The sequence below is a fragment of the Vulpes vulpes genome, chromosome 1, assembly GCF_048418805.1.
Source record: "Vulpes vulpes isolate BD-2025 chromosome 1, VulVul3, whole genome shotgun sequence".
Lineage (NCBI taxonomy): Eukaryota > Metazoa > Chordata > Mammalia > Carnivora > Canidae > Vulpes > Vulpes vulpes.
Window position 1 is genome coordinate 102,180,226 of NC_132780.1, and position 12,502 is coordinate 102,192,727.

Sequence of the window (12,502 nt, forward strand, 5' to 3'; positions counted from 1 at the left end):
TATAATAAACTCACTTTTGGTTAAGATAATAAGCTATCAACTCAAATAATAAATCAGAACTGAGATATGACTTTAAAATGTTCTACAAAATAATGAAAGAACAACCTACTTCAGGATTCCTATTCATTTAGCCCAGCCATTAACCTTCCTTTATTCCAAATGATGTACTATTATAAAGAAAAATTCAAGGTATGAGAACCTTCATTTTACCTAAATCCAAATTTTATATTTAGGCATTATTAACTTTGAAGATAGATGTTCTTGTTTTCATAACTTAAATATGAGCTTAAGTTTGCAAGCAATTTTGATGTAAACATTTCTATGAGTTTTGCCATATTTATAGATCATCATCCTCAGAACAGTCTTCATTTGCCTGTGTTCTACAAAACCAAATATCACTTAACTTTTTGAAATCATGATAGATGGAGGGAATACTGCTAAATCATAAAGATAAGTAAACATGCACTTTCATGATTTTTACCTAATTTAAAATCTCCTCTTCTATTGTCTTTGTAATAAATTAAATCTCTCTTCTACATTTAGTAATTTGTAGAATGAAATATATGCATTTAGCTAGAAATTACTTTTGTTAGATTTTTCATTTAAACACATCTTCACTCACTTAGGAACTAGAATATAATTCATTCTATTAGCTCATTTCTCATGCAAAGTAGTAACTTCTGCTCTCTTTAGAATAATTTACCCAGAAATATCATTATTTAAGCTGTAATAAATTTTTTCTTTGACTGTACATGCTTTATTTATTGCCACGTATTTTTTATCTTTAAAATAAATCTGCTTACAACTGTGGTCTTTAGAAGCTCTATGACAAAATCAATGGCTACTCATTTGCTAACAAATCTGTAACTGAATGAGCTAGTTTTTCTGTCAATATGATTAATGCGAGTATTGTTAAATCTGATTTGAATATTCATTGGTATTTTATCTAGTTCAATATCTTTAAAAGTATCTTTAAAACAATACTGAATTTCATAGACACTATGACAGTGATGGGAGATTTTTTAAATTCCTGTACTGCTTGAAAAATAAGGTTTAATGTGCATAAATGTTTATCATTGAAGTTTTTAATTTGCTTTTAATGTGTTGTTTCTTCCTATGCCATGTATATGCGTTCAAAGAAGATTGTATTAATAGATCTATACTATGCAAAAATCTCATCTTCTTCTTACAAATTTAGAGTTTTGATATAATGTTGGTCTTTTAAGACCTCCAAGACAAAAAAATGTGAAATGGGAGGTTTTTGTTTTTTTTTTTTTTTTTGGGTGGGGTATAATACTTTTTTTGGTGAGCAGTCCTAACAAATATCAATGAATAACATTTGATTTTAAAGATACTATATGTGCTTTATTTCTGATACATTAATAATTTCTTAATTACATTACATCTTAGATTGTGTCATTGAAAATCTGAATAATTACAGGATATAAATGTTTTTGGACATTTTTCATAAACTATACTTGGGTTTTTATTTTGTATTCAGTACAATCTTTGACAGCTTAATAATGCTTCTTAAAATGGTGGTTATGTTATATCTTCTATAATAACCTTATTTTTTTAAAAATCAGAGGCATTAACACAGAACATGAAAACAGACGAAGTTCTATTAAAATTTAGGAAAAGGCGAAAAGAATACAAAAAGAGTTCTTTGTTAAAACTATTACCACATTAAAAGAAAATTATTAAAAAAGAGTGACTAAAAATTATGTCCTATTACTCTTCTGGTAATTTTGAAACTAAAATTCATTTCAAGGATGAGAATCTCTAATATAAGTGAGTCTTAATATTTGTTAAGATATATATATATATAAAATTAGAAATTTTGCCAAGATATCAAAAATAGAAATTTATTTTTAAAAAATTTATTAATAAACTAAATGATCACAATTACTAACATTTCCATATTACTAGTTCTTTTGATTTCTAAAACCTATATATAATAAATGAATTTGTCAAAAAATACATTGAGTATTGAACTATCAAAGCATTTTATATGTATCAATGAATCAATCTCATTCATGAGTCTTTTTCCTCAGTTATTAAATGCAGAAAGTTTATATAAAATTCAGATAAAAAGATCTGAGTTGAAAGGTAATCTTTTAAAATCAATTCATGCTTTTATGTACCATATAAATTTTACATAGCTCCAAATGTATAAAAAATGTGGTATTTGCATATTAATTTTGTTATTTGTGATGATCCCTACTTAGTGCTTTCAAGAAGATTGCCTTCTTTTTTCAGGTATTTTAAGTATAAAAAAAGAGCCATTTTAGATCTTATGTTTCCATTCAGTATCAGAATGCTTATAACTTTCCAGTTCTCAAAGATGTTGAAGCCAAATACCAAAACAGTATCTAGAAATTATTATTTTTGAAGTTACCCTTTTGTTTGTTTTTGTTTTTTATCTAATCTGGCTCAAATGTCTCATAATGTGCTGGAGAAAACAAACTCTTATTTTCTCATGAATGGAAATACAGTAAGAAAAATCCAATATTGGACTTGGTGTATTCAAAATAGTGAACAGATCTTTTTATAGTTACTTTTCACTACTTACCATTTATTCAATTTTTAAAATTTCACCAGGTGGGATATCTTCAACAAAAGTGAAAGGTGATCCCATTTTTGTATAAACTTCTTTTTTTTTTCAGAGTCTTCAAAAATCCCTTTGAGGAAGCAAAACATTCCCTTATCCCACCTTATAACTTCTCTCTACCATTAAATGAAATAATTAGGTATCTATAATTTAATGCAGAGAACAAAAACCCAGCATGATTTCTCCAGTCAAAGCTCTGACACTATGGGGAACAGATATAACAAACAAACAAAAAATTGAAGTTCTGTTTGCTGATCCAAAATTGTATAATTCCTAAGTTTCAAAATTAGCATATACATACCTATACCGTATGTATATATACATACATATACTGATTTACTTTAAATATATTTATCTGTAAGTTCATTTGTCCCAGTAACTAATGTCTATTGAACACTGTCATATACCAGTGTCCTGTTCTAAGCACTGAAAAAGAGTGACCAAGATAAGAAAAAAGCCTCTGCCTCATGGCATTGATTTTCTAGTAGTAAAGGTACACAATAAAGAAATGTTATGCTGATAATTAAAAGCAATAAAGTTACATAGTATGACTGTGGTTTTTATATAAAATGGTAAAAGAAACTTTCTCTGAGGATGTGACATTTCAAATGCCTGAAAAGCATGAAGGAACCAGTCATAAGAAGATCGGAGGCAAGAACATTGCAGTCAGAAAGACCAATTTAATGCATGGGGGTTTGGAGTGTTTGAGGGTAGAGAGAATGGTGTGCTTAGTACACAATAGAAGAATTAAGGAGACAAAAATGAGACAAGAGTGAAAGAACATTTATGAGGCTACAGCAATAGTTTAGGCAGACAAAAATGTTGGCTTTTGTTACAGAGGAAGTAAAAGAGAGAAGTAGGTGAATTCGGGCTCTGAACACAGGGCTTCCTAATGAATTGGGTATGAAGGGTGAAAAAGAAAATCAAAAATAAATTCTATTATTTAGGAAATGAGAGACTAAGTCAGCAGTGGTGGGGAGAAGCAGGTTTGGAGGGAAAATTAAGGACTGGTTTTAGCTACATGATGCCTGTCAGATATTCAAATGGAGAGAACGAATAGACAGTCCTATATGAGAATTCCAAGGAGCAATCAGGGACAGACATCAAGATTTGGAAGTTGTCAGCACATAAACAGTGTTTAAAATTTTGAAATCACCTGGGAAAAGGCTATAAGATAGTAGGCTGGAGTTGAGGTCTAGGGCATTCCCACATGTAGAAGTTAGGCAGAGAATTGGAAGCCAACATAGGACACTAAGGAGAACAAGGTAAGATCAAAAAGAAATGCGATGGGTCATCTGGATTAAATGCTTCTAAGAAGCCAAGCTGAGAACCAAGAAATGGCTGCTGGATTTGGCAACATTGAAGTTATGGGTGACCTTGACAAAGACAGTCTCTGAAGTAGGGTAGTCAAAGCCTGATTAAGAAGAGATTGTAGGAAAGCTGGTGGAGTCAATATCTGTAAACAAGTCTTTCAAGAAGTTTTACTGTTTAAGCAAGAGAAATAGGGCGATATATGGAGGGAAACATGGGGTCAAGAGATTTTTGGTTGTGTGTGTGTGTTTAGAGAAAAGGTGCTAGAGTATATTTATATGCTAATGGGAACAATCTGGTAGAAAGGGGAAAACTGATTATTGCAAGAGAGGCTATAATTAGAGAAAAGGCCCTGGGAGGTTAGAAGGGTTCAGGATTCATATTATAGGGAGGTTAGTTTCTGATAGGACGGGACACAGAACCGCAATGGGAGGGAAGGCAGAGTTGCGGGCAAGCTGGTAGATTGGAGGAAGAAAGGTAAGGATGTTACTATGTAATTCTATTTACCAAGATGAGCTAAAAGTCAATATGGAGAGTGGAAAGGGCGTATAGATTGGAAGGGAGGGGTACAAGTCGTCGGAAGGGGGAAAGCAAACCATGCACATGCACGCACACACACGTGCATATTATATACATAAACATGGTCCATGGGTATTTGTGTGTATGTAATATGCCACGGTTTGAAAAAGACCTGTTGTGTAAAATATTTTAAAGCCATTCTTACTGGATATTTTTGAGACATCGTGTCTGAAGGATCTGAAACAATTCTGTGCTTTCCAATGACCCTAATAACAGTGTTCTCTTTTCCATAATGTAGAGATTAAGTGAGGACTTCTCAATGCCATAGATACTTCTCATATTTTGTTCTTTATTTTTGTCCATTAACAGAGTAAACAAATATTCTGTAACTATTATGTTATCATTTAAACCCTATGAAAATTAAAATTAGTTTAATCTTAAAAGATGTGTATTGTATATACTCAAGCTGGCAGTTTTCTCAAAATAGTATTTTGGAGGGTTTTGAGTCCCCAGCGGAATTAAAAAAAAAAAAAGGCAAACAGGATCTAATCATTTAGTAAAGCAATACTTTTACTTTCTTTTGTTTTCATATGAGAGACATCAGTACCATCTGCCATTTAGGAGAAACACATGGGAAATATGGTTGTTTTGTTCACTGTGACCTCCCTATCCTTTTGGAGGATGTGATCTTTTAATTGTGCTTGGATCTTTATTTCTGGATAGACCGCGTGGAATTCAATGTGTTGAATTTATAGGTGAATATAAACTTGTGTAAAATTAGATTGTGAATAAAAGAATAAGATTGCTCTCCATTTTTTTGCTGTTTTATCATATACAAAAATATAAAGATGTATATGTACATATAAGTATGTATTTGATTAAACACTGAATATTTAAATGGCCATGTCAAATATTAAATGGTAGATGTCGACAGTTGCAGTGCATTCAAAATAAAATAGTTATAAAAATCTTTGTAGCACAAATCCTAAAACGTTTAATACTAAATAGTATGTTCATATAAAATACCTAGATAACATCTGTCTAGGTTGAGACATTTAATCCTTCATAGAAAAATATTTGACTAAGGAAAACATGCAGCTGAAAACATTTCTCCTTCCTATAAGTATGAATATGGTTTTTAAAATGTATCTCTCTGAAACCTGCCATAAAGTTAGTTACCATTAACTATGGATTTAGCAGTGTACCCATCTTCTCTTACAAAAGGAGGAAAAGATCTGCTTGTGAGAATAAGGAAGTGCAGCACTGTATTTTTTTTTTTATTACTGTTTATCTTTGGTATCTATTTAGAGCTTCAGTATATGCCTTCCACTCAGGTTCCTTACACAGACTATGTTCTCTTTTCTGGTTGTATAACAAGATTGTAGAGAGATAAACACAGTAAAAGGATGTTAACGATTGAACTGCAACCCTACCTACTGTCTACTTTGCTGTAGCAGTGAAGTAGTCCAGATTTACTTAAAGGTGGTATTGTTTTCATCTTATAAAAATCTGTAGTATTATGATGTTCCATGTAAATTTTCGTGTGCTGGCATGCTTACAAGTTAATAGTGTTATAGAATGCTCAGCTCTCAATGAGGGATTGTTTGTGGTTAATTGCATTACATGTGTCATCTATCTGTTTGCTGAAAGAATATGGTGTTTAGCAAAACTACCTGCTGAGCAACATAATAAGATTTTTGTACAAAGTACAAATTACTAATTATTGTATTTTATTTTTCTATGATTTCCTAAGAGGCATTATCAGGGTCTTACAGATGGAGTAATCCTGTTTATTAAAATATCTATTAGCAAATAAAAGTTACAGTTCTGGTGGTTAAATCTGTGACATTTTTGTACTGTTGTACTGATGCATATTTGATATAATTTAGTCTGTTAAATCTAGATGCTCTTTAGATACATAATTCTGGATGCAAAATCATAGGTGTAATTTTTCAAAATAATGTCATTAGCATCAAGGCATAAAATCACATAAATCACTATAAAGAGATAGATTTTTGTAGTGATTTCATATTGGGAAACTATTCTGTGAGCTTCAGTAAGTTGAGTTGTTCATTGCAGAGGTAATTCTGTACACATAAGTTGCAGATGACCAAAAGATATACATAATGTCCAACTATTCAAATGGCTTAGACCATCAGCATTCATTCAAAAAACGTGCAATAAATTAGGAATCAGGGATTGTCTATATTCTTTTTAAAGGTTGCTAGTAAGAAAATACATAAAAAGTATCCTCAATTAATCAGAATAGTGTTGTAGTCATCATATCTTACACTTAACTCTTTTGTAATTCTTCTACTACAGTCCAAAAGCCAGTATGGAATTAAACTGTTTATAAAATACCTGAAACTTTCTTCCCTTATACAGATATCTTAAGTAGCCTAGAGAAAATCACATGCCATTTTTAAAGCTTCTTACTCTCATAATAAGATGAAGATAACCAAACTACCTTATTAATCCAGTGGAACAATTTTTATGGGTCTGTCAGTACTCGAATGTACCAAAATGAAGATTTTGGCAAAGTAGCAAAACACAGATTCAACCATATGCAATATGTATGTTTTTAAACTTCTACATATTTTCAACACTGGCATTTTCCAGGTTATTGAGAGCACTGTGAGTTTCATAACCACTATAAAATCTCTAATGAGAAGCCATCACATCAACTACACTTACCTACAATAACGTTGTACTTAGCGGTTTTTTCGACAATTATATATATGCCTAATTTACTGAAAAGTTGAGTATCCAGTCTCCCCGTCATATTTCCAGTTTTCACCAAATGTTTTGTACAAAAACAGAACTAAACCTAAGGACAGAAAATGCCAACTCCAAACAGGAAAAAATATGTCTGTGCACTAATATTTTCTGAAACTAAGATTTCTGCTTAACTCTAAGGGAAAAAAAATCATATTCAGGCTATAAGGAAATTAGCTTCTATGTCTCATCAAAATGAGTCGCTTAGACGGAAAGAAACCTAATCAATACCGCCCTGTAAATGTATTTACAGTCAGAAGTTAATGAACCAGAATATTTAGGAACTGAATCAAATCCTATCCCTGTAAGAGAAATTTCAGGACAAAGGAAGACAGGATTTATTTACTGAACACCTACTATGTGTCAAACAATATACTTTAAATCAATTCAATCCTCGTAACTATCAGAGGAGATAGTGTATTTTTGAAAGTGAGGAAACTAAAGCCTGAAGAAGGTTAATGGCCTAAGGCCACATGATTAGGAAGAAGATATCCATACTCCATGTTTTTCAAGGATATCTGTGAATATTTTGGAATATACCACTATTGGGCTTCTGTTGTTAGTTTCAGCCTTTCAAGAGTCACTCTCCAGAACCACATTTTTTCATTGTAAAACAACCACATCTGCATTTAGAAATTGAGCAAAACGGCACCGTGTAATCATTCACATAAACACCCCCATCATGAATTTCATATAATTTTTCTCGTCTCTTTTCACCCTCCCACTCTGCTTAATAGGCAAAATTAATTAGTAGGCCAAAGATGGGGCAGAGGGGTAAAGGTGACACTAACTAGGGTAGGGGAGGAGTGGGGGGGGGCCCCCAGGGGAGAGTCCCATACTCAGGGCCTAAGAGGAAACTAGAGAGAAAATGTGTCTGAGGAAGGGCTTCAATCTCCAAAACCATTCATTGGGGTGGGGGGGTGGGGGGTTGGAGGTGAGGCTGAAACATTCATGGCGGGGGGAGTTGGAGGTGAGGCTAGGTAGGTCGCAGGATCGGTAAACTGACTCACGACCTTGGTCGGTCCTTTGGGAAGCGTGGCTCTAACAAGGCGGAGAGCTGCGCGTACCTAAACCCCGTCACTGTAATTCCAGGGCCGGTTTAAGACGCGGCCCCCGCGAGGCGGCCCCCTTCCTTTCCGGGGCCAGCTAGCCCATCCGAGGAGGCGGGACAGCCAAGGAGGCAGGGTGAGGCCTCGGGCCTCCCCCGTCGGGCCTCCCCGTCCGGCCTCCCCCAGTCCGGCCTCCCCGTTCGGCCTGCCGTAGGGCCTCCTCTGTCCGGCCTCCCCGTTCGGCCTCCCCCAGTTCGGCCTCCCCGTCGGGCCTCCGCGTCCTGCCTCCCCCGCCGCCCTCCCCTCCGCGGGGCTCCCTCCGCGGCGCCCCTGCAGGCTCGGAGGCCTCGGGAGCCCAGAACGCCCGGCGCGCGCCTGGCCACGGAGGCCACAGCAGGTTCCGCGGCGGCATCGCCCGACGGGGCGGGAAGACGCGGGCGGACAGGAGCGCGCCGCGGCCGCGCCGCCAGGCACTTCCCGGCAGGCTGTGCGCACGCCTACAGCCGCCGTCAGGCGCCCTCCGGGAACGCGCGGCTCCTCGCGGGCGGCGGCAGTCCTCCCGCCCCCGACCTTCACACCTTCTTCAACGCTCGTCGCTGCGCCTCTGCCATTTCCCGGGGCCCTTCGGCCCCATAAACAGGGGCGCCAGGCCCGGCTCCCCGGGACCCCGGGGGGCGTGGCCTCGGAACCGGAAGCACTCCCTGTTGCCAGGGGAACGCCGCGCACCCGGGCGCCGGCCGGGCCGCTGCTCCGGCTGAGGCGCGCGCTGCCGTCGTCTCACCTTGTGGCGGCGGCTGTGCCCGGGGCCGGGCTTCGTGCGATGGAGGCGTAGGGAGGAAGGCCGGGAGGCGCCCGAGACTTCTCCCGGGACGGACGGCCGAGCGGCCCGGGCCCAGGCCGACTCCGAGGACCAGGTACCGCCCCCCCCCCCCCCCCCCGCCCGCGACGCGCCCGCCGCCACTTCCTAGGATTTTTCACTCCGAACCGTTGTTTGTAAAGTGTAAAAGGTGGACAAGTTGAGGCGGCGTGTGCGGTCAGGACCAGGCATCCCAGGAGAGAGACGGCGTGGGCGACGTGTTCGGTCGGCCTTGACACCGCCGCTTCAGTGTGTGGGAAACGCAGTTGACGGCCGTGCTCCGGGGATCCCGGGGGCCCAGCGGCCGCTCCCTCGGCCTGGGTCTCTGCCTCTGTCTCTCCGTGTCTCTCAGGAATAAATGAATAAAATCTTTAAAAAAAGAAAGGAAGAAAGAAAGTCCATCTCCAAAAACCGAAAGCCGAATAAAAATGTTTGGAGTGCTGAAAGTGTGCCTCAATTCACCCTAGGAACATTTTCTTTCTTTTTTTTTTTTTTTTTAAGTTGACAAAGTACCATTGGTGGTGTGTTTCTCCGCCCCATCCCCGTCTGCGACTTACCACCTTCCAAGCTCCGCTGTGGATGAACATCCTAATATAACACTTCGAGACTCTTCTGGCCGCAGGTAATCCTTTAGAAAGAGGTTTCCCACGTATCAGCCAAGGGAATTTGGTTGGCTGGTGCACGGCAAAGCAGTAAGGTAAGAAACTGGAAAGGTACCTCAGAGCCAGACAGAGGGAGCCTTAAAAGCTAAGCCTGGAAGCTTCGGCTTTACTCTGAAAGCCAGTAGTTCTCACTAGTCACCGTACATCATCAGAAACACTGTGTGGCTTTTTGGCTTTTTAGATGTTTTATTTATTTATTCCTGAGAGACACAGAGAGGAAGAGACACAGGCAGAGGGAGAAGCAGGCTCCTGCCGGGAGCCCGATGTGGGACTCGATCCCCGGATCCTGGGGTCGCATCCTGGGCCGAAGGCAGACACTCAACTCACGAGCCACCCAGGCGTCCCTTCTGTGTAGCTTTTTAATATACTGGTACCCTAATGCCATCGTCAGAAATACGAATTCAGTAGTTGATTCCAGTGTGCAGCCAGAGTTGAGAATCATGGCCTTTAGGCATAGCAAGCTACAGGAAGCTTCATCTCCCACTGTGCACATAGGGCACGGTCAGTAAATTATCTTTCCTGCTTTCCTACGTGGAAAAAGTAAACTTACAGAAACGTATGATTGCTAAGAAATAGAGACATATATGTATAAGGCCATGATTACATATTTTAGAACAACTGTCTTCTACATTGTACATCCCAAAATATTTCATTGGCAAGTATTAGTTCTGATAATCTATGGAAAAGGGTTGGAAAATCACAATCCAGGGTTCTATGGATAAGGAATATTCAAGTATCAAGTTTTTGACAGTTGAGGCTTTATAGTGCATGCCCAGAGCATGATGATGTGAGAAGTGGTCATATCTTTTTTTTAATCTGTTCAAAATTGTATGGAAGATGGAAAACAAGATAATTGTCTTAATATGTTTAGTACAATAAATAACAAAGTGACTGATAGAAAATCGACTTTGAATTATTCATGATGTCAGAAGGCGAACTTAAAGTAGATTCTGCAAATGCTCCTTAAGCTGAGACTTAAAGGAATGGATGGAGTGAGATTTGAATCTCCAAATGAGGGAAAAAGTGGCACAAATGGTGTAATCTGACATCAAACTCATCCCTTGGATAAGATAACTGTGGCTCTCTTGTAGGCCCCATGCTCTGGTGGGGCACTGTTTCTGCTCCTTTCTACACATCATTGGAATTCGGTTTTGAAATTCCTGTCAGTATGATCTCTCAAGGGGCCTAAGCAAAATCAATGAAGCCTCCTTTTGGATGCAGTTGTCTTGGAAACCTCTCATTTAAATTGTTGCAGCCTCACATCCTTCAGGGTATGGCCTTGCCTAGGATAGTGTGGGATAAAAAATACCGAAGGAGTTGAGGGGATGATAAGCTTTTTGAACCTTAGATGGAGATGAGAATAAATCACTTAAATGAGATGAATATTTAGAGAACTTTGAAAATGATGGTTGGGAGAGTAATAGGTAACATTTAGGACACAGACAGATTATAGTTACTGCCATAGCAATCCTTGTAGCAGTTGAAGGCTGGCACCAGGGATAGCTCTCTTCTCCCAAGATAATGTATTAATGGACCCAAGGGGAGCACCTTTGGAAAGTTTCATTTTGAAAATTCATAGCAGGTTATGAACAAGCAGTATGTCTAGCAGTATATGTCTAGCAATATATTATATATTAAAGTAAGTATATCTGTTATTCTTCCACTTGATAGAAGATACAATGTAAACTGTATATAATCAAACAAAAAGATTTAATTTTATTGTTATGACTTCAGATTAATGCATACAAAACTGAGGCTGGCTTCAGAGAAAGATTTAGCTACTGGCTCAAGTAATGTAGCCGAAACCTGTTTTTCTCTTTTTTGATCTGCCTTCTATCTTCTAAGCTTCAGCATTAGGCTCTATATGAACTCATTTGCCCATAGATTCTACCAAATTTCCAGAAAAGGCAGCAGATGTTCCCAAGATTATAAGTGGCCGATTCCACATAATACTGAGTTTCACCACATTTTCTTCTTAAATATTATAATTTACTAGAAGAAATATACACTTATTTCCAGGGCATTATTCTGTGTGTTGCCTAGGGTTATAAGCTGCCAATCTGCATTTCAAATAAGACTCCTTTGTGCTAATCAGCTTAAATTTTATTTACCAAATCCAGAGCTGCATTGACATGGTTTTTATCATTGTGTCTTTAAATTATTAAAGTTTTTGATGCACAGGTTCATATTTTCCATACCTAAGCTGCCTGTTATTGATACGTCTCTTTTACTTTCTGACTTGCAGCTGGTTTGTAAATATTTGAATCACATTATGGGATTGCTAGACAGACTTTCAGGCTTGCTTGGCCTGAAGAAGAAGGAGGTTCATGTTTTGTGCCTTGGGCTGGATAATAGCGGGAAAACGACAATCATTAACAAACTTAAACCTTCAAATGTAAGTATCTTTGTTACATGCTTTATGTATTTTCTGCTAGAGAAACTTAATATAAAGAATTTTTTTGTTTGCCCTCATTTCATATAATTGTGTTATGAAATCCTGCTTCTAGTACCTTTAAGTAATAAATGCCAGTCAGCCATAATTTACAGTGTATTTTATGTAAGTCTTGATTATTTAAACTGGAGTATTTTCCAGATGTGTTTTATTCTAAAAAGATCCTCACAAATTTGCTGAGTTTACTTTTAGGTAGCATTGCCTTCTTTTTTGTTCCCTCTTCACAAGAAAAAACAAACAAAGGGAATGGTGAATCATTTTTATGGG

At 37.9% G+C, this 12,502-nt stretch overlaps 1 protein-coding gene across 2 annotated transcripts in view; it reads left to right on the top strand.

Annotated features, from left to right (window-relative positions):
- The first annotated feature begins 8,681 nt into the window (after positions 1 to 8,681).
- ARL6 (ARF like GTPase 6) overlaps positions 8,682 to 12,502 on the top strand; it is a 41,607-nt gene continuing 37,786 nt past the window's right edge. Inside the window, exons 1-3 of one of the 2 annotated variants that reach the window (XM_072721182.1) lie at positions 8,735 to 9,179; positions 9,623 to 9,743; positions 12,029 to 12,178. In XM_072721182.1, the coding sequence (XP_072577283.1) occupies positions 12,056 to 12,178 (123 nt within the window). In that variant the 5' untranslated portion in view covers positions 8,735 to 9,179; positions 9,623 to 9,743; positions 12,029 to 12,055. Of the gene's footprint in view, positions 9,180 to 9,622; positions 9,744 to 12,028; positions 12,179 to 12,502 lie in introns of both variants that reach the window. The other variant, XM_072721188.1, reaches the window with a different exon arrangement.